The sequence below is a fragment of the Mauremys reevesii genome, linkage group 13 (genome assembly GCF_016161935.1).
Source record: "Mauremys reevesii isolate NIE-2019 linkage group 13, ASM1616193v1, whole genome shotgun sequence".
NCBI classification, from domain to species: Eukaryota; Metazoa; Chordata; order Testudines; family Geoemydidae; genus Mauremys; species Mauremys reevesii.
The window spans coordinates 19,169,884-19,192,677 of NC_052635.1; the positions used below are offsets into that span (position 1 = coordinate 19,169,884).

Below are 22,794 nucleotides of genomic sequence, written 5' to 3' on the forward strand. Positions count from 1 at the left end.
CAAAAATGATTCGGGGTATGTGGAACAGCTTCTGTATGAGTAGAAGGTAAAAAGACGGACTTTTCAGCTTGGAAAAGAGCCGATTAATGGGGGAATATGATAGAGGTCTATAAAATCTTGATTGGTGTATAGAAGGTGAATAAAGAAATGTTAGTTTACTCCTTCACATAACACAAGAACTAGGGGTCAAGCAATGAAATTAATAGGCATAGGGTTTAAAACAAACAAAAGGAAGTACTGCTTCGCACTATGCACAGTCCACATGTGGAACTCTTTGCCAGGGGATGTTGTGAAGGACAAAACATGGTTTAAAAAAAAAAACTAGATGCAAGTTCCTGTAGGATGGGTCCATCACTGGTTATTAGTCAAGGTTGGCAGGGACGCAATCCCATGTTCTGTGTCCCTCTAGCCTTTGATTGCCTGAAGCTGAGAGTGGATGATGGGATGGATCACTTGATGATTACCTGTGCTACTCATTCCTTCTGAAGCACCTGTTATTGGCCTTTGTCAGAAGACAGGATACTGGGCTAAATGGATGATTGGTCTCCTCGAGTATGACTGTTTTTATGTTCTTAATTTATTGGCATAATAGACTAGTATAGCTCACTGCATGGACTCTTATTCCAGAATAAGTGTGTCCACACAAGCAGTTAAGATAGTAAACTTCCTTATGTAGACAAGCCCTGAGAGAACAGAGGATAAAATCAAGACCACTGCATGTTGTATGTATTTTTTACTAGACTACTGGTTTTGATGACTTGTATTGCAGTAGCACTTACTGGCCCCATTGTGCTAGGCATATTACATATATGTGTACCTCCCTCCCTGGAAAAGACAGTCTCTACCCCCAAAGAGTTTACAGTGTGAGTGACTGGCATATGTGAAATACTGCTGTTCTTCTTCGAGTGATTGCTCCTATGCATTCCAGTTAGGTGTGCGCGCCGCGCGTGCACAGCTCTTCGGAACATTTTTACCCTAGCAACTCCGGCGGGCCGGCTGGGCGCCCCCTGGAGTGGCGCCGCTATAGCGCTAGATATATACCCCAGCCGGCCCGTCCGCTCCTCAGTTCCTTCTTACCGCCCGTGACGGCCGTTGGAACAGTGGAGTGCTCCGTTCACCTCCACAACCCTAGTGTTTCTCCATTGGATAAGTGTATATAGTTGGTTAAGTTAGTTAAATAGGTTAGTTAGTTAATTAGTTAGTGTAGTAAGGGGAATTAGGGGGCTTGGCCCCTCTTTTTCCACAACCGGTGCGGGCTCATGCCCAAGGCACCGGGGTTTAAGCCCTGTTCGGCTTGCCAGCGGCACATGCCGATTGGGGACCCGCACGACTCCTGCCTGCGCTGCCTCGGGGAGTCCCATCGGCCAGACAAGTGCCCAATTTGTACGGCGTTTAAGCCACGGACAAGGAAAGAGAGAGACTCTCGCTTGAAGCAGCTCCTCATGGAGTCGGCACTTAGCCCTGCCGCGCCGACCCAAGCGGCGCCGAAGTCCTCCTCGGCACACAGCGCACCAGCGGTCCCGAGCCGGTCCGGTACCGAGACTGTTAAACCTCTGCAGCCGGCACCGGCGTCCCGGCACCGTTCCCTCTCTCCGACGAGGAAACGGAAGACGGCGCAGACGGCCTCCAAGCCTCCGGGACCGCTCACCCAGCCACCTCCGGCACCGACTGGTGGTGGTGCACAAACCGTGCACGGTACCGTCGACTCTGGCGCCGCAAGAGCTGTTGAGTCCGGTACCTCCCTGCTCCCCGGTGCCAACCGCAGTCGAGCTGCCTCTCCCGTCGACGCCTGAGACCTTCTCGACGGCGAGAGAGCTCATCGAGCTCACAGAGGCACCATGCCTCCGGCCCCTGGCACCGCCGGTGCGGGCTGTCCAGTCAGCGGGCAAGCCGGCTATGATGCGGCCACCTTCCCCTGACAGACGGGATAGACGGCGCTCCAGGTCCCGATCCCGATCCTGGAAACGGTCGCCATCACGCCGATCCAGGTCCCGGCACCGCTCGCAGTCCCGGTACCGCTCCCCTTCTCGGCACCGGTCGCAGTCCCGGTACCGCTCCCCTTCTCGGCACCGGTCGCAGTCCCGGAAACGATCCCGGTCCCGGTCACCCAACCGTTGGTACCGCAGGAGGTCCGGATCCCGGTACCGTTCCTGGCACTGCGACTCGCGAAGCCGCTCCCACCGCCATTGGTCGAGATCGCGGTCCACCTCCCGGGACCGGCACGGTCGATGGTCCCGGTCTCGCTCCCGGCACCGCGACGACCGGCACTGATCCTCGGCACCGTCCAGGGACAGACTGGCGGCATCGACAGCGCAGTCCCTGAGCACCTCTGCCCCCCCATGGCCTTCTCGTCAGCCCTCGGTCGCCTCTCAGGCGGGCAGCAGTGGAGATCTCCGGGCCGACCCCCAAGGTCAGGACTATGGACCACAGCAGTGGGGCTTTTGGACCCCCTGGGCCTACCACGAGTCTCAAGGGCTCCTCTTCCCTCCGCGACCCGCGGGCTCCGAACGCAGGGTGCCGGAAGCCTCGATCAGCAGGCCTCCCCCATCACCACCGGGTGAGGCTCCACTGCCACCTGTTACGGCAGAGCATCCTGTAGCCGAGGCGGCTTCCAACCCCCTGGAGGAACCACCTCCAGAGGCCTTGGTCCAGGGTCTGTCCTCGTCTTCCTCGCCGGACGAGGCGGTGGCGGGGGCATCTACAGCGGACCCCCCTCCGATTGACTTGCAGGCCCACCAGGACCTTCTTCGCCAGGTGGCGCAGGCTATTGACCTCCCCATAGCAGAGGTCGGTGAGGTTGACGACCCGGTGACCAGGGTGCTTGGAGCTGAGGCCCCGCTGCGGGTGGCCCTACCCTTTATCCACACCATACAAAAGAATGCCACTACCATCTGGCAGTCACCGGCGTCCGTCCCTCCCACTGCTCGCGGAGTGGAACGCAAGTACTCGGTTCTTCCCAGCGGCTACGAGTACCTGTATACGCACCCGACTCCAGACTCCCTCGTGGTGCAGTCCGTGAATGACTGGGAGAGACATGGGCAACCCGCTCCAGCGCCAAAATCTAAGGACGCACGGCGCATGGATCTGTTGGGCCGGAAGGTCTATTCGGCAGGTGGTCTCCAGCTCCGGATTGCCAACCAGCTGGCTCTCCTTGGTCGCTACACCTATGACACTTTGGTGTCCCTGTCCAAGTTCACGGAGCTGATCCCGACAGCCTCCCGACAGGAGTTCTCGGCCCTCCTTGAAGAGGGCAAGAAAGCCTCCCGGTCCTCCCTCCAGGCCGCTCTGGACTCGGCAGACTCAGGAGCCAGAACTCTGGCCTCGGGAGTGACCATGAGACGCATCTCCTGGTTGCAGTCCTCCACCTTGCCGCCCGAGGTGCAGTACACCCTGCAAGACTTCCCCTTTGACACTAAGGGTCTCTTTTCTGAGAAAACGGACTCAAGGATTCAGACCCTCAAAGATGGTCGCATCGCCATCCGTACCCTGGGTATGCACACACCGGCTACCCAGCGGAGGTCATTCCGGCAGCAGCCATACCGACCATTTACTCAGGCCAGGTCACGGCCTGATAATGGGCGCAGAGGCCACCTAAACCGCTGTAGACCATCGGGCAACAGGCGTAACCAGGCCCAGGCACCCTCCAAGGCCCCTCCCGGGCCTAAGCAGACATTTTGATGGGACGCCCGAGGATGGCCCATCAGACTCTTTACCGGATCCTTCCCCGTTATTTTGCAACCGCCTTTCCCACTTCCTCCCGGCGTGGTCCCAAATAACAATGGACAACTGGGTATTTCGTACGGTCCAGTATGGTTACCGCCTTCAGTTTGTTTCGCCCCCTCCCTCCCACCCACCTTTCCCGTCCCTCTTCAGGGACCCCTCTCACGAGCAATTCCTCTTGCAAGAGGTCGAGACTCTGTTGAGCTTGGGTGCCATAGAGGAGGTGCCGAACAACATGCGAGGCAGGGGATTTTATTCCCGATATTTTCTCATCCCCAAGGCGAAAGGAGGTCTCCGACCTATACTAGACCTCCGGGAGCTCAACAGGTACCTGCTCAAGCTCAAGTTTCGCATGGTCACCCTGGAGACCATCATTCCCTCCCTGGATCCGGGAGACTGGTTTGCCGCCCTCGATATGAAGGACGCATACTTCCATATCGCGATTTACCCTCCCCATCGACGCTACCTGCGGTTCGTAGTCAACGATGCGCGCTACCAGTTTGCGGTACTGCCCTTCGGCCTTTCTACCGCGCCCAGGGTCTTCACCAAGTGCATGGCAGTGGTTGCCGCAGCCCTCCGCCGTCGTCGCATGCACGTCTACCCGTATCTCGACGACTGGCTGGTTCGAGGATCATCCCAACAGCTGGTGGCAGGTCAAATGGCCGAGATCCTAGCCCTGTTTCGGTACCTGGGCCTTCTCATAAATGCCGAGAAGTCCACTTTAGCTCCATCACAAAGGGTGGAGTTCATCGGAGTGGTCCTGGACTTCAGTTTGGCCAGGGCCTGCCTCCCTCGACCTCGGCACCAGATGATGGTCTCCATCATCCGGGACCTGCAAGCCTTTCCCACGACAACGGTTCGGTCCTGCCTACGCTTCCTGGGCCACATGGCGTCCTGCACGTTCGTGACCACGTACGCGAGGCTGCGCCTTCGCCCATTTCAAACTTGGCTTGCGTCGGTGTACCGTCCGCACCGCGACCCCCTGGACATGGTAGTCACGGTCACGAAGCCAATCCTCAGTTCGCTCAGCTGGTGGCTGGGCCCAGAGGTCGTGTGTGCAGGAGTCCCGTTCCGCCCTCTTTCGTCCATCTGTAGAAGGTCGGTCCATCTTTTCCAACCAGATGGCTTCCCGCTTCCTTAAGGGCCTGGACCGCTTGTACCCGCCGATACGGCGTCCTACCCCGTCCTGGGATTTGAACCTAGTTCTGGCCAAGCTTATGGGAGCCCCCTTCGAGCCCCTGGCCACGTGCTCCCTGCTCTATCTCTCGTGGGGAAACGGCCTTTCTCCTCGCTATAACGTCAGCGAGACGAGTTTCCGAGCACCGTGCCCTAACGGTTGGTCCCCCATATACCGTCTTCCACGGAGACAAGGTGCAGCTTCGACCACACCCGACCTTCCTCCCTAAGGTGGTGTCGGCCTTCCACCTCAACCAGGACATTTTCCTTCCGGTCTTCTTCCCGAAGCCGCATGCCTCACCTCGTGAGCAACAGCTTCACACCCTGGACGTCCGCAGGGCCCTCGCTTTTTATATCGAGCGGACGAAACCCTTCTGGCATTCGCCCCAGCTGTTCGTAGCAGTTGCTGATCGCATGAAAGGCGAGCCGGTCTCCTCTCAAAGGATTTCCTCCTGGGTGACTGCATGTATCCGGACATGCTACGAGCTTGCTCGCGTGCTAGCTAGCCGCCTCACCACTCACTCTACAAGAGCGCAAGCCTCGTCTGCTGCCTTTCTGGCCCATGTACCCAGGACATCTGTAGAGCGGCCACCTGGTCCTCTGTCCACACCTTCGCTTCCCACTATGCGTTGGTACAGCAATCCAGAGACGATGCAGCCTTCGGCTCAGCAGTCTTACACTCTGCCACGTCTCACTCTGACCCCACCGCCTAGGTAAGGCTTGGGAATCACCTAACTGGAATGCATAGGAGCAATCACTCGAAGAAGAAAAGACGGTTATTCACCGTTGTAACTGTTGTTCTTCGAGATGTGTTGCTCCTATCCATTCCAGACCCGCCCTCCTTCCCCACTGTCGGAGTAGCCGGCAAGAAGGAACTGAGGAGCGGACGGGCCAGCTGGGGTATATATCTAGCGCTATAGAGGCGCCACTCCAGGGGGCGCCCAGCCGGCCCGCCAGAGTTGCTAGGGTAAAAATGTTCCGAAGAGCCGTGCACGCGCGGCGCGCACACCTAACTGGAATGGATAGGAACAACACATCTCGAAGAACAACAATTACAACGGTGAGTAACCGTCTTTTTGGTATACTTATTAATATACTTTAATATGTATGAGAACTCAATGAGGTTTGAAAGTTTTCTGGATTAATTTGCAACAAAAGAGGGGGCTTGTTCAAGTGGAACATTAGTTGGAGAGTGCATACTACAATTCACTCATTTGCTTAGCCAACTCTTTCCCAGTAGCCCAGGATCCTTTAGCTGTAAAGGGGCAGGATTTAACTTGCCTTCCCACAAGATCATCTCTACAGATCTTCTTAACATTTTAATAGCCCACCATTTCCTTGAAATCTGTCATGTGTCCTTTCCTTGGCATCATGGGTGTTGCCAGGAACTAATGTGTAGGCATGTACATTGGAGCCTGTGCTTAAATTCAATTCTGGAATTGACCTCTATTCAAGTGAAAAGAGGTGTTAGAGTAAGAGCAGTGTCTGTTCCACAATTGCTGGGAAAGATCAGGGGTCATTTCAAGTGACTGGACCATCGATGTAATGCAGGAGAGGTCTTAAGATTGATGTCTGATATCTAATTTTCTACCTGTAATCAACATTCATGGACAAATTCCATTTAGTCAACATAATGGTACACTGGGCTATATTAGAGAGCTCTTGAAGTTGAATGGCTGTGGTTTGATTTTTTTTTCTTTCCAATTCTCCATGGGTGTGAAGCACTCATTTGCATTTTTAAATGTGTAATAGGGTATGTTCTGTGTCGTCTAGCCAGAGTTCTATTAATGTGTACCATAAGCATATATAATAATTGCTGCTTTTTCTTCTTCCAGGTATTGCTTGGTGTGTAGCATAGAGGCACTATGTACTCAGAGTGGAGGTCCCTGCATCTTGTTGTCCAAAATGATCAGGGTCACACCAGTGTACTTCACAGCTATCCTGATAATGTGGGGAGGGAGGTGGCAAATGCAGTGGTGCGTCCTCTTGGGCAAGCCTTAAATACACCGTCGGCAGCTGGGAGTGAGAGTTTACTAAAAACAGATAAAGAAGTAAGTGTTTCTCAAAAGAGGTTCTGGTTCTGTTCACATGTTAACTGCCATGTAGCTGATCTGTGTAGCTTTCTGCAGTGTAACTTTGAATTTTTTAAATAATCCAAGCTTTCTGAAGTACAATTCAAGTCCTAAACTAGTGATCTGTAGAAGGCTTTTCCCAACAGCTAATTCATAGCATAAGTAAATTCCATTACTTTCCTCACCAGTGAATTATGTTTTCTATGAAATACATAGCTCTCCAGACAAGTAAGCTTCTCCAGCTATTAAATTTTTATTAATTGCTAAATTCCTTGTTTTCAGTTTGGGCCAACTTCTCAGAACCTATGGCACAATAGACAAATATTGAAAGTCAGTCATATAACCAACATGTGCACTGTCTTTACCTATTACAGAATACATATTCTTCTTCTCAGTATTATGGGTATTTAATCTTCCTAACAATATATTAACCTGTCTGTTCAGTCTTGCACTGTGTTAAAAAGTATGAAGGGCTGTTGTCAAATTGCAGGTATGCTACACTGGCAGTTTAATGCAAACTGAAAGTGCTTAAAGTCTTGATTATCTTATTAAGAATGAAATAAACTTCATGAGGCTGTGATGTCATGTCAGTGTACCTTACTAATAACAAATGGCAGCAGAAGGCAGAACTAGCAACAGTAGCAAATGATGGATTGTTATAAAATGCAAACTTTAGTTGGAAAACAAGCTGAATAGCATTGTAGGTTAGTACAGTAAGGCTAGCACTTCATCAGCCAGACAACTCCATAAACCAGCATTTCTGATCTTAATTGAAATTCTGGTTTATAGTCTGGTTGGAGTAGGGCTGGCATGGGGTTGAGTTGCAGGAGGGGGTGTGGAGCGCAGGCTCTGTGAGGGAGTTTGGGTGCGGGAGAGGACTTGGGCAGGGGGTTGTGGCTCAGGAGTGGGGATCTGGGGGGCGCTCACCCTCGAGTGGCTCCCTACAAGCGGCCACATGTCCTGGCTGCCCCTAGGTGGAGGTGCAGCAGGCGGCTCCGCGTGCTGCCCCTGCCTCACCCTGAGCACTAGCTCTGCAGCTCCCATTGGCTGGGAACTGTGGCCAGTGGGAGCTGCAGGGGTGGTGCCTGCAGGTGGAGGCAGCTCACAGAGCTACCTGCCACGCTTCCACCTAGGAGCAGCCGGGACAAGTCTCTGCTTGTGGGGAGCTGCCCAAGGTGAATGGCGTCCCCCTTGGATCTGGCACCTTGCACTCCCATGTCCCAACCCACTGCCCCAAGCTCCCTTCTGCACCCAAACTCCCTCCCTCTTAGTTAACCGACATTTTTCACTTACTGGCACCCCCCACTTCCCCAACATGCTGGATAAAACAGCTTTTCCTATGTGTTGCTTTTGTTTCCATGTTAAGTCTACTAGGTAGCATGATTTACAATCTGTAAGTTGGGGTTTGTTTAAAAAGTTTCTTTAAAGTTGTGGGCCATCCCCACAAACCCCTTGTGGTGCTGTGGGTGTGTCCTTCCTTAATTCCTATAAGTGGGGAGGCATGGGCTTGCTTTTATAGCCCGAGGCAAGGAGAAGCCAACACACACTAACCAAATACCATGTCACCTTTTTAGTAAGGTTTCAGGACAGGAGTGATTGCAAGTCTTCCCAGCTTCTGCTCCCTGCCCTCCCCTGTTCTATATAGCTTGACATGAGGGTGTGGCATGGCCTCCTTGATTATCCCCAAGCTGCAAGCTCCAGCCTGTCCCTTAAGGGAGACTGTCCCTTTACATACGTTATAAACGCACACAGCCTGAAATACTTCTTGAAGGGATGCATATGTTCATAGCTCATTGCTAAAAGCTAAAAAGGGGGCTATTGGCACCATTGGGCTTGTTTAGGAACATGTAGACATGCTCTTATGTTTGGTACATACAGTATTTTAACAATCTCACCTTTCTTTGTTTAGGTAAAATGGACCATGGAGGTGGTTTGTTATGGACTGACCCTCCCATTGGAGGGTGATACTGTGAAGTATTGTGTTGATGTATATACTGACTGGATTATGGCTCTTGTATTACCTAAAGACTCCATTCCTTTACCTGTTATTAAGGAACCAAACCTTTATGTTCAGAGCATTCTCAAACATCTACAAAATCTCTTCGTACCAAGGTGAGACACAGATCTGTAGTGACTGGGGAGGGAAGAGATTGGGTCTGGGCGTCTCTGCTGTAGTCATGTAGTTCTTTTGCCAGAAAGGCCAGCAATTTTATTTTACTACAAATCCTACTCGGGTTTGGCTAGCAAATGAAACTATTACTTGTCTCTGCTGCAAAACACAACTGGCTCTGAAGTTGGGGGAGCAGGGGAGGTGGCCACTCTAATTTGTTGCAGCTTTGAATTGCAAACTAGGCAGCTGCTTTTGCTGCCATGGTTAGACAACTTAATTTGCAAATCAGTCCTTGACTTACACACTAACTACTCTAAACACTTCTTACAAGGACTACGTCCATGGATAGTTGCATGATTTTGGGGGGGAGGGGAATTTAAAAATGTGTTTGGACATCAGATCACCCTGCCAGGCTTTTGGTGTGTGGTTTCAAAAACAGAAAACCCAAGAGCACTTATTAGCTTGAATCAACAGAGGGTGATACTGAAGACTGTGCCAAATAAGTACAAAGCACCAGAGGCTGAGCAGATTAAGAAATTAGAAACTTGTGTATTATATCCAAATGTAAGATCATTATACATAGGAACAAAGAATGTAGGTCATACAAGGTGGGTGACTGTATCTTGGAATGCAATGACATTGAAAAGGACTTAGGATCATGGTAGATAACCAAGGGAATGTGAGCTCCTAGTGTGGCTCTGTAGCTAAGAGGGCAAACATGATTCTTGGATAGGTGGTGGTTGTCCATGACCGAAGATCATGCTGACAGTGGTAATACGCTTTGTCCTTTCTATGTTGAATGCATATGTAGCTCAAGATCGAGGAAGGGATTACAGTCTGTCTGCTGAAGCTGCTGCTGTTTATAACTCAGCCTCTGTACCTCAAGAGCCATACTGTGATTAGTCTCTGAATATCCCATTGCTGACTACTGCTTGTCAGGTGATCTATATGTTACTGATGACTGTCAGCTGTTGACGTCAATGATGCACTGCTTCAAGTTATGCTTCAGTGTGTCTATGAAGCATTTCTTCTGGCCATCTTGTGTGTGGTTATCTACTTCCAGTTTGCTGTACAGCAGCTGCTTTGGCGTTCTGGTATCATTCATCCTGAACACATGACCAGCCAAGTGTAACTGTGATGCGATGAGCATCCCTGCGGAGTGGCTGCATTCCAGAACTTTATTCTGCTGTTTGATGCAGAGTATGGTATGCAGTTGTCATAAATGGAATTTATCTAGGATGGTGTGAGCAAACATTTTGGGCCGAGGGCCACATCTGGGTGGGGAAATTGTATGCAGGGCCGGGGCAGGGGGTTGGGATGTGGGAGGGTGTGCAGGAAGGGGCTCAGGGCAAGGAGTGTGGGGTGTCTGAGGGGGCTCAGGGAAGAGGTTTGGGGTGCAGGAGGGGCACGGAGGCCAGGAGGGGGCTCAGGGAAGGGGGTTGGGGTGCAGGAGGGGCACGGAGGCCAGGAGGGGGCTCAGGGAAGGGGGTTGGGGTGCGAGGTGCAGGCAGGAGGCTTAGGTCAGGGATTTGGGGGGGTGGAGTGCAGGAGGGGTTCTGGCTCTGGCCCAGCGCCGCTTACCTAAACCAGCTCTGGGGTGGCAGCAGTGCGCACTGGGGCCAGGGCAGGCTTCCTGCATACCTGCCCTGTCCCCAGCCCCATGCCACTCCAGGAAGTGCTGTGGCCCCTGTGGGAGGTGGGGCAGAGGGCTCTGTGTGTGCTGTCCTTGCTGCGCCTCCAGGTACCTCCCCCGACGCTCTCCTTGGCTGGGAACGGGGAACCACAGCCAATGGGAGCTGGGGAGGGGGTAGCGGTACCTGTAGGCAAGGGCAATGCACAGAGCACTCTATCCCCCTCCCGACCTGGGGGCCGCAGGGACATGGTGCTGGCCGCTTCTGAGAGCTACACGCGGTCCACGGCGCCACAGGGGTGCAATCCCACAGGCCCTGAGGGGCCGGTTCCGGCCTGTGGGCTGTAGTTTGCCCACCCCTGATCTAGAAGCTTGATGGGATGCAGGGCTCACACTTATAAAACAAATTGGACTGCACAACTGCTTTGATCTCTTTGCTTTGTTTTGAAGCTTAATACAATATTGCTGCCAGATTCTGCCTGATAGTCTGCCAATGAGGAACTGGTTTTGTTAATGCAACTTGTCAGCTCCTTGTCTAGAGTAGCATCACATTCACCAATATGCTGCCAAGATAGCAGAAGTCTATAACAGCATTCAGCTGTGTGTGCTGATGGTGACTTCCGGTTTCTTGTAGGGTTTCCTCGTGCAGATTGACACATGACTTCTTTTAAAAAAATAAAATAAAAATTGTCAGCCTCTGTTTTGTAGACTACAATTTTGTCTGTAATCAATTGTATCTCTTCTTGAGTACGTCTCTCTAGAGTGCAGTCATTCGCATACAGCAGCTCATCAACAACTGCCTCAGATCTTGGTGGAGGGTTGCAGCATGTTTAGGTTGAATAATTTTCCAGATGATAGGTTTCCTATCTTGATACCAGTGTTCAGGTCTCTTGTAGCATCACTTAGTGTTGCTCAATAGAAGACATTGAACAGAATTGGATTAATTATGCAGCCCAACTTAATAACATTAGTGATAGGAAATGGGTCATACTGAACCGATGTGCACAGACTCGTCTGAGCATTTCGTTTATGCCATAGCCTCAGAACGTTGAATTTTTCTGGATAACCAAACTTATGTAATAGTTGCCAAAGTGCAGTTCTGCTGTCAGTGTCAAATGCTTTAGCCAAGTTAATGAACACAGGTGTAAAGGTTCTCTTGTTATTCTCTGCATTGCTCCTGCATCTGACTTGCTACAAATATCATGTCTGCTGTTCCTTGCATTGTCCTGAAACAGCATTGTGAGACTGATAGCACACCATTAGTGATGTTGCATAGCAGACAGAGTACTCTTTCCAGAATCGTTCCAGTGCACGTAAGTAATGAGCTACTGTGATAGTTGCCCCAGTTGGACTTTCACCTTTCTTCTTGTATGTGGTGACAATAGTGGCATCATTGAAGTCTTGCAGTACATCTTCAATACTCTGTATGTTGAGAGAATCTCCATGTAGTTGTCTCAGTAAGGTCTCTCCTCAGTGCTTGACTATTTCTGCAGGAATACCATCAGATCCCTGCAGTTCCCCATGGCACTGATTGCAGTGCCGACTCCATCAAAGGATCGGGCTGCGTCCATGTTGACGGATCCACTGCTTTTATTTGTGCCTCGTCTACAGTGTTGGCTGCTGTGTTCAGAACAGGGATCTGCAACCTTTGGCATGCAGCCCACCAGGGTAAGCACCTTGGTGGGCTGGGCTGGTTTGTTCACCTGCCGCATCCGCAGGTTTGGCCAATCGCAGGTTCCACTGGCCATGGTTCGCCACTCCAGGCCAGTGGGAGCTGCGATCGGCCAAACCTGCGGACGCGGCAGGTAAAAAACTGGCCCAGCCAGGATGCTTACACTGGCAGGCTGCGTGCCGAAGGTTGCCAATCCCTGGTTCAGAAGATCACTGAAATGCTGTTGGCATCCCTGATAAGATGTCTCCTTTGTTAGTAGTTTGTGCAGAACCATATATATCTTTCAAAGCAGCATAGAAGTCTTTGATCTCATGACTTTGTCATGGTTATTTTTAGTAAAAGTCATGACAGTTGCGGGCAATAAACAAAAATTCACAGGAGCTGTGACCTGTCTGACTTTACTAAAAATAACCAGGGGGTGAGCGGAAGATGAATTAGTAGCTGTTGGATTTCTGCGTCATTCTAATCATACCAGGCTTGGTGACATCATTTTGCTGTACCCAAGATGGCAAAAGCTGCTTAATGTATAGTATTGTGAAGAGATGCCCATTCGCTGTTTACATTAGTAGTCAAGCCAGCAAGGTCAGGCAGAGCTGCTCTGATGTTTGTTGAAGCTACATAAGCGCAGCTCTGCATCTCGTAATTGCTGTATGTTGAGCTATCTGATCGGTTTAAATCCAGTTGGTCAGTGGCCACAAGACAGTGTTTACATTGACCTTTCCGCAGCTCCCATTGGCCAGAAATGGCAAACCATGGCCACTGGGAGCTGCAGGCGGCCATGCCTGCAGACGACCAGTGTAAACACTGTCTTGTGGCCCGCCAGCAGATTACCCTGACGGCCCGCAGGTTGCCCACCACCGATTTAAATGATGACTTGTGGGGTGCTTGCCATATTAACAAATACAGTTTTGGAGCGTATCATGTGATGGTCTATCCAGCAGTCTATCCTGTGCAAGGCTGCAGTTATTCATATGTCCTGTAGATCTTGCTGCCAGATGATAGTATAGTCAATAAGATGCCATTTGGTCTGGTAGGTGGAAAAACATTCACTGAATAGCAGAGTTTCATTGCTATTCTTTCCCAGTCCCATCCTGTCCTGTGGTATTCTGCCAGTTTACTGCATTACTTCACCTTTGCATCGAAGACCCCTTTTTGATGATCAGTTTATTGGATGCCAGTGTAAACACTATGAGGATAAAATCATTGTAATAGTAAGTTTGCAGATAGTTTAATATTCTCCTGCTTATTTATCTTGTTAACTAAATTGACATGCATAATGAGATCTGATGTTGAAACTAGAAAAATTCAGATTAGAAATCAAGTGCAGATTTTAAATATTTAAGAGAACTATTGGCAAAATCTTAGAGGTCTCAGGTGCACATTGAGAGTTAGAAATACTATGTCAGAAGCTGAGCAGGTGACAATTTACATCAGATTTATGCAGGCTAGAAAACTTTTTACTTTGTCAAAGTAGACATGGAATCTGGGACAGCTGATGTAACACAGGGCATAAAAATATGTTTTAGGAAGTGCTGTGCCTGGTGAAACTGATAAAGGCTATCCTACTCTTTATGTCCACTGGGAGGGTGAATTTGAAGAGGTAAAAACTTCTGGTTGTTGAGGCAAAGCTTCAGGAAGATCAGATCTATATCCTTGAAGCTGCCGTTGAATACATGGATAGCAGTTTTTGCAGTCTACAGCAACCACCATTCATGTGTTTTCAATAGTTTGAATCTACACTCTGATCTAGTGATTAAGAATGATTGGCCTATTATGACAACATACAAATCAATGATCTGTTTAAGCACTTCGCACAACTATTAAATGAGGAAGAAGAGGAGCATATCTGTCAGTGGCTGACTCTAAAATTACATTATCTATCACCAAGCTTAACACATCAGTTCACATGCCTGTTTAATAAAAATTTTTAGCAACTAAGCCATTTGCCTTGCAGGATATATTAGTGTAGATGGATGTACTGTGCTTATATTGCATGCCTGTAGCGTGAGTTCAAAACACATATCATGACCACATAGTAAGCGCTTACCGCAACCTACTCTTACACTATAGCATAGGACTAGACCTAATGCTAATCTGTATGATTAGCTCTAAAGTGCAAAGCAAAAGGATATTCAGTAACTTGCTTCAAATTCTAATAGCTGAATATTTAATAATCTTAGTTTTGACTTGGTCTCAGACCACAGATAGAAGTGGCATTTTAGTTTTATATTAAAGCAAGGTCAAAAGTAAGCATAAAATGATCATCAGACTACTTAAACAAGCAAAAAACCATGGCAGAGAAATCCCCAACCCTGTCCTCCTATCTGCATTCTCAAGCACCGATTAAGGGAAACTCTCAAAGGCATTTAGTGATTTTATTATATTGTCTTTTTGTAATTACTCTGATCCCTGCAGCTGTAGACTAGGTGCTCTGTGATGGCACAATTTCTGTTAAGTCAGTGCTTGTTGTGGGTGAGATTTCACAAGCTGGTCTTGCAGGCTAGAGAAGCAGCAGTATCTAGATAAGATTGTTATCTTTAAGGATTAAATAAGATTTGTGGAGGGTATGAAGGAAATATTCAGCAGTCTCAGTTGTATGTAGGCAGTCCTACTGGCCCCCATTACAGCAGTGAGTCCTCCTTAATCATCTTTAATAGGTTTACCCTCATAACACTCTCAGGTAGGGAGGTGCTGCTATTTCCATTTTATGGGTGGGGAGCTAAGGCACAGAGAGTCAAAGTGTCTTGGAGGTTGTTTGGTGGAGCAGGGACTTGAACCAAAGTCTCCCAATTACTAGGCTAATGCTCTAACCACTGGCCATCCTTCTAAGGGTATTAAACTTACTTAAATTCTAGTTAATTTTCAGATACTCACTTCTGAGAAGGGTAAGGGAAAAGGTGAGGACTAAGAAAAATGACATTAAAATTAGGCTTCTGTTTTATCAATTTTTAAAAACAGTATTATAGTAGCATCTAGGAGCCCTAGCTCCCCTTTGAAGCTGTGATGAAGACTTTGAAAGCATGAACCAAGTGCATCCTTAAAGTGTTGTCTTCATGAGTCTGTAAAGAGCCTAGTATGATGATCTAAAAGGTGTGAAGTTCTCTCTTCATGGCAGTACTGACTCAGCTGTCCAGTGATTGACATAAATCACATTAACAGGAACACCCACCCAATGTGCTTATCCCAATGGTCTCCTGGCCCTCTCCAGGTGCCAAAAGCCCCAACTGTTTCCTACCTGACTGCCAAAACTTTCAGCTTCCCCTGACAGCTCTGAAAGTTATGCATTATCAACCTAAAATTCTGTGGCACAATGAAAACCAGAAAATAGGGAGCCTGCATAGAATCAATTTAATTTATATCCACATAAGTAAGGCTCTGCGGATTGCATTTTCATATTTAGTTCAATAAAAACATCAGTTATAATATATGAGATGCTTCCAGAGCAATTCCACAATTCCCACAGAGGCTACAGCTCCAGGTACCTTGCTACAGAATTAAGGTCCACGTTGTCAGAGTTCAGAGGAATTTTACCTGTCGTATGTAGGCTAGAAATAAAGTAGGCCGGGGAGACTGCTGAATGGTTATGTGAGAGATGATGCGTCTACTAAGAGCCTTATATAGATTTTTTTTCCCCTTTCTTTCTAAGTGGGAGAGGCTCAGATACTATGGGAAGTGCTAGTGGGGATAGAATTCAGGAGAATACTTCTACGGGCTCTTTTTGTGGAATAAAAGTATTCCATACTCCTGTATTACAGCATTCAGTCCACACCATAAATACATTTTCTTGGTCCTGGTGAAATAGTTTCCTTCCCCACCCTGAGGAAGTTATGTAGCTATTGGCTGCCAGGAGCACAGTGGTCCAGAGTTGTGATAAGAGGGTGCTGATATCTAAAGTAGCTCAAGTGCACATCCTCAGTCTAGGAGATGAATGCATGAGGAAGGCTGGCTATCCTGGGTCAACCTAATTCGTTACAAACGAGCAGACTTGAAATGGCAGGTAGAGAACAGACAGGTTGAAAAAGGCTTGATGCCCCCAAAAGTAAGTGTTTTTATAAACATTTTTATAATACTCATACCAACATTTAGTCCCCTAAAACAGCAATATGTACAGAACCCATGCCTGCAATAGTTATAGTGCTAAAACAGTTACTCTGTGCTCACATTTGAGACCCATAGCCTTGAAATAGCATCAAGAACAATGAATATGAATGAGAGAGCGAGAGCAGGGTAACTTGGAATTGCTCCTAGCTGGATGATCAACCAGAAAGAAGTCACCTACATTCTTTTCTCTCATATTAGCCTCTGACTTCTAGCCCTGATGAAATGAACCCTAACCCTAGCTACCCTGCTTGATTCAAGAAGCACTGAATTACTAAAATTCAATAGCAGTGGCAGTTATTACAGTCAGATAATGCCCCAGTGCCACACAGGCTTCCAGTTGCGTTAAATCAGGGGTTCTCAAATGGGGTCGGGACCCCTCAGCAGGTCGTGAGGTTATTACATGGAGGGTCACAAGCTGTCAGCTTCCACCCCAAGCCCCACTTTGCCTCCACCATTTTTAATAATGTTAAATATATAGATGTTTTTAATTTATAAGGGGGTGGTACTCAGAGGCTTGCTATGTGAAAGGGGTCACCAGTACAATAGTTTGAGAACCACTGCATTAGATGAACAAAATGCTCCGGCTCTGGCAGATCTTGCCTTAAAACTATGTATGGGGCATCTTTTATAGATGGTACTCTGTTGAAATGCCTTAATCTGGCCCAAATTTCCCTTTTCTGTAAACCCTGAACTCCTTTTGTTTGTTGCTGCTTCAAACTGTTTGCCTCCATCACAAAAATCTCCTGAACATGTGAGCATGGAGTGAGTGCTTTTGCCTTGCCCTTCCTAATCAGGTGGAATTCATGCATGACATTTGCATGCTCTAAATTTATGATGTTAATGGCATCCTGTCATCAAGAATGGAGTGACAGAAGATATATAAGGGCTAGTGCTGTGGAAAAGCTTTTGTCATTGTCACTTGCCCTATCTCATCTTTGTATTTCATAAAATGGCTTTTTGTCTGGATTTCTCTACCCCTTCAATCTCATCAAAACTCACTCTGCTGTGGTATGTGAGAGTCAGTCAATAATAATTTCATGATGGGATAACCCTAAGAGCTAATGTATTAAAACTCTGGCTTCCGTGACCAAGCTTTCTCTATATAAAGAGGACTTCCTTAATCTGTTTTTCCTATTCCAGTGACTTTTCTATAATTTTTAAAAAGCTTAGGAGGGTGTAGGTTTATGGTCAGTTGGGGATAGGAAGTGTTGGAGGAGGTGGTAAAGAAGTCAAACTAGTTTGCTAGCACCATTCTCTCCTGCTTCTGAATTAGATACCATTTGGCCATAAGTGAGTCCTGATATCTCCATTATGTTCAGGTTTATCTTTGTCTTGTCTAGGATATATTCTCTTGGATAAGTGGGCTCCTTTTTGGTGACGTGTGAGGTATCGAGTGCAGGATATGCAGATTAGACTGACAAAAAGCAAGTCAGGATCCCTTTTGCTCTCCTTATGCCATTTAAAAAAATACTTAATGTGGTAGTCAGCTCCTTCATCTTTGCCAATCTAACTGTGACTTCAGCATACCCTTTTTGCATCATAAGCTCTTTGGAGCAGGATCCTGTCACTGTCCATATTTATACAGCATATTGCACAATAGGATCCCCATCCTGACTGAGCTTAGTGTAATATACATATTAAATAAGGATGCTGTGACTATAGATAGGAGTAGGTGAAAGTCATCATTCCTGGGATGAATGGGTGAGGAAGATTGGGGACTGGTTTATTTGGTAAGCTTTGTAATTTACATGTGCCTGGAATAATTAGGAACACTCTTAAAAAATCAAAATAATACATACCACACTTTAATTCTGCCTCTCTGCCTACCCCATATGTGTCTTTATGCGTTTTACATGGTCTCATGGCATTAGGTGATGAGCCATTCACTTAGCAATTGGAATATAATGCAAAGGAGCTCTACTTTCTCTAACTGTAAATGTGTACATTGTGTAGCATTTTGTATGAGTGCATGTTTGTGTAGTGTCATATGAAAGAGCTATTGTACTATATACTTCACTGCACTGAGGCAGACTTGAATTCCCGTGAATCACCTTAGCTCAAAGTTCGGTTCAATAATCTTGCCATTTTAAGTTCTTTTGCATATAACACAGTGAATTTTAGGTACTGTAGTCAATCTCAAAGTTATAGGGTGTTGTTTTTTTTTGTTGTGTTTTTTTTTTTTTTTTTTTTGGAGAGAGAGAGACTCAAATAATGTTCTTCTCTTATAGGCAGGACCCAGGGTCCAGTCAGAATAGACTATGCTTGCAGGTTTTGAAGGCTGTCCAGAAATTGGCTCGTGAGTCAACCATCATGGCTCGAGAAACTTGGGAGGTTTTATTGTTGTTTCTCCTACAGATTAATGACACTCTTCTGGCAGCTCCCACTGTGCAAGGTTTGTGTCTTAACTTTTTTCATTTGCTTCTCTTATGGATATAAGGGATGTTGGCCCCTGAGTGTAGTTTGTTTTCATGTTGAAAAACAATCAAAAGTTGCTGGTGGCCATGTAAGAACAACAACTCATCTCTAGTATTTAAACTCTGAATTAAAGTTGGATGGCCTGAAAGTGAACCTGCTTAAACAATTTTTGTCCTATACGAATTGTCAAAACATACTCTGCAAGACACATGATGGTCCATCCAACTATAAACTCAGATTACTGGGTCTTCTGTCTTGGTGGTCCCATAGTTCTGTCTGTCAGCTACATATTATCTTTATTTTCCCTTAGCTAGAGAGGTAGTGTGAAGACATGTCAGTATCTGCCCACCTGTAAACTAATAAGTTCATGGTCAGATCGATCTCTCTCTCTCTTTTTCTCTCTGTGATGTGTTACTGTGATGCTAATATGTCTAAGTAGGTGAATCCCTTGTTGCATAGGTGTTCGCATTACCATATGGCTTGGCTTTACACTATCAGTTATTAACATTTCGACTTTTTAAAAGCATGGATGCACCTGTAGAAAGTAAGCAAATGGTACTGTTGTAGATCAGAATAGATTTAAGGGTATTTAAACATTGCTTATAAAATAAAATCTATATAAATTCAAAGTGATATGAGCATGATAGCCATGAGATTCCTTTTAGGATTAATAGGGTTTCCTAGGGAGATGGCTGAAAGAGCTCTAGCATCTTAAATGGCTTTAAATGTTTGTTTTGTTCCTGCATAAGGTGGCATTGCTGAAAATCTGGCTGAGAAACTGATTGGTGTGCTGTTTGAAGTGTGGTTGCTAGCTTGCACTCGGTGCTTTCCAACACCCCCTTATTGGAAAACTGCCAAAGAAATGGTGGCCAACTGGCGGCATCACCCTGCTGTAGTGGAGCAGTGGAGCAAGGTTATCTGTGCCCTTACTTCCAGGTAGGTGAAACCTCAAAAGAAACTGACATTGAGATGAACACACTTACAGTGTATGTTGTTCAGCCAGTTTTCTGTGATAATGGAGTCTTTCATAGCTCTGTATTTTCTGTTCATTTGTGGAATCCAGTTTTAAAGGGACAAATATATTCCAATATTTGCAGAATAACTGCATGTCCATTATTTCATAACTGCAGCTACAGTAACCATATCTATCATATGGTTGGTCATACTTTTTTGCAGATAATAGCAAATTTGAATAATGAGCAGCTCATCCAAAACCTTTTGGTAAACAAAGCAAATATCTATTAAAACCAGGTAAACTTCAATATCTATGAAGTTTGGTTGTATGGAATCTTTTTTTAATGTTCATATTTTTAGTAAATGTTAGCATTCCATAAATGAACAGTTCAGTATATTGTCTTTTTGTATCTGTGTATAATCTTAATATCTCTGTTATCCAACGCGTTACAGTATTACCTAGTCTTGTTACAATAATTTTTTTTTGCCCTCTGCAGGATGTGATCATTCCCCTCTATTCAACATTGTTGAAGCCTCATCTGAAGTACTGTGTCCAGTTTGGGGCCCCACACTACAAGTAGGATGTGTAAAAATTGGAAAGAATCCAGCGGAGGGCAACAAAGATTATTAGGAGGCTGGAACACATGACTTATGAGGAGAGGCTGAGGGAACTGGGATTGTTTAGTCGGCAGAAGAGAAGAATGAGGGGGGATTTGATAGTTGCTTTCAACTACCTGAAAGGGGGTTCCAAAGAGGATGGATCTAGACTGTTCTCAGTGGCACCAGATGACAGAACAAGGAGTAATGGTCTCAAGTTGCAGAGGGGGAGGTTTAGGTTGGACATTAGGAAAAACTTTTTCACTAGGAGGGTGGTGAAGCACTGGAATGGGTTACCTAGGGAGGTGGTGGAATCTCCTTCCTTAGAGGTTTTTAAGGTCAGGCTTGACAAAGCCCTGGCTGGGATGATTTAGTTGGGTTTGGTCCTGCTTTGAGCAGGGGGTTGGACTAGATGACCTCCTGAGGTCCCTTCCATCCCTGATATTGTATGATTCTGTGACTCTCTCCAATCTGTCCACATCCTTTCTGTAGCGGAAGGCCCAAAACTGGATGCAGTACTCCAGATGTGGCCTCACCAGTGCCGAATAGAGGGGAATAATCACTTCCCTCGATCTGCTGGCAGTGCTCCTACTAATGCAGCCCAATATGCTGTGAGCCTTCTTGTCAACAGTGTGCCCTTGTTGCCTCATATGCATCTTCTCATCCACTGTAATCCCCAGGTCCTTTTCTGCAGAACTGCTGCTTAGCCAGTTGGTCCCCAGACTGTAGCAGTGCATGGGATTCTTCTGTCCTAAGTGCAGGACTCTGAACTTGTCTTTGTTGAACCTCATCAGATTTCTTTTGGCCCAAACCTCCAATTTGTCTAGGTCACTCTGGACCCTATCTCTATCCTCCAGCATGTCTACCTCTCCCCCAGCTTAGTGTTATCCGTGAACTTGCTGAGGGTGTAATCCATCCCATTATCCATGAAGATGTTGAGCAAAACCAGCCCCAGGACTGACCCCTGGGGCACTCCGCTTGATACCGGCTGCCAATTAGTGAAGTCATTGATCGCTGTCCACTGATCCTGACGATCTAGCCAGCTTTCTGTCTACCTTATAGTCCATTCATCCAATCCATTCTTCTTTAACTTGCTGGCAAGAATACTGTGGGAGACCTTATCAAAAGCTTTGCTAAAGTCAAGGCATATCACATCCACTGCTTTCCCCATATCCACAGAACCAGTTATGTCCTCATAGAAGGCAATCAGGTTGGTCAGGCATGACTTTTCCTTGGTGAATCCATATGGACTGTTCATGATCACAAGTGCTTCAATATGGATTCCTTGAGAACCTGCTGCATGTTTTTTCTAGGGACTGAGGTGAGGCTGTAGTTCGTCAGATTCTCCTTCAAAAATTGGCACTGTATTTGCCTTTTTCCAAGTATGTGGAACCTCCCCCGATCACCATGGGTTTTTCAAAGATTATAGCCAATGGCTCTGCAATCACATCAGCCAACTCCCTCCGCACCCTCGGACGCATTGGATCCGGCCCCTCGAACTTGTGCATGTCGAGCTTTTATAAATAGTCTTTAACCTGCTCTTTCACCACTGAAGGCTACTCACCTCCTCCCAATACATACATATATATACATATTTGTGAGGCATCTTTTATTTTGCACAACTAAATACACAATTCTTCTGGCTATTTTTAGCTGCTTAGATTTAGCTGTGTTTGTGTTTTTATGATTCACTGATTTGAAAACAGTTGTAACCCCCTTAAAGCATGCATCAGTGTTCTGTTCCACTGCTACTCCATACGCTTTATGCTCAGATCTTACAGCCCTCTGATGTCTAACAGTTTTAATGCCACGCATATAGAGTAACCTGTGGGTTCTGTGACATTTGTGTAAAATGTAGTACTTCTGTTGTGGATTTGTTTGCTTATTTAAATCTAATATATAAAGAGCTGAGGTTTTTTTATGCTAACCTTAAGATCAGTGGTGCTTCAAATCTGCATGAGTACCTTTAGCCCAAAGAAATTCTAATCCAACTTCCAAAGGGCAAAGTGACTTTTTAATAAACAACTTTCCTGAATTTGACTGCTAGTAATATGCTCAGAGTAGGTTTCCTGAATCAAAACAGTGGTGATTGGCTAGTCACATAGGAGTTCATGTGTATGTAAAAACTTAATATTTTGATATCTAAGAGTATTTCTTCACTTCAGAATTAATTGGGAATCTTCTGAGATGTTGCCCTTTACCGGCTCTCCCACCAGAAAACAAACCTTTCACCCAAATTTAGTCATGCTCTAAACCCAGGCTAGTTGGCCCTGCTGGAGTATAGGCTAGACTCAGGTTCTGCTTTCACTTGAGCTGGTAACCCACCCATTTTGCAGTGAGGACACAG

General features: G+C 46.8%; 1 protein-coding gene across 6 annotated transcripts in view; it reads left to right on the top strand.

Annotated features, from left to right (window-relative positions):
- RALGAPB (Ral GTPase activating protein non-catalytic subunit beta) overlaps positions 1–22,794 on the top strand; it is a 142,874-nt gene that overhangs the window by 8,825 nt on the left and 111,255 nt on the right. For all 6 annotated transcript variants that reach the window (XM_039498169.1, XM_039498168.1, XM_039498170.1 and 3 more), the window contains exons 2-5: positions 6,732–6,947; positions 8,878–9,080; positions 18,710–18,873; positions 19,646–19,832. In XM_039498169.1, the coding sequence (XP_039354103.1) occupies positions 6,762–6,947; positions 8,878–9,080; positions 18,710–18,873; positions 19,646–19,832 (740 nt within the window). In that variant the 5' untranslated portion in view covers positions 6,732–6,761. The remainder of the gene's footprint in view (positions 1–6,731; positions 6,948–8,877; positions 9,081–18,709; positions 18,874–19,645; positions 19,833–22,794) is intronic.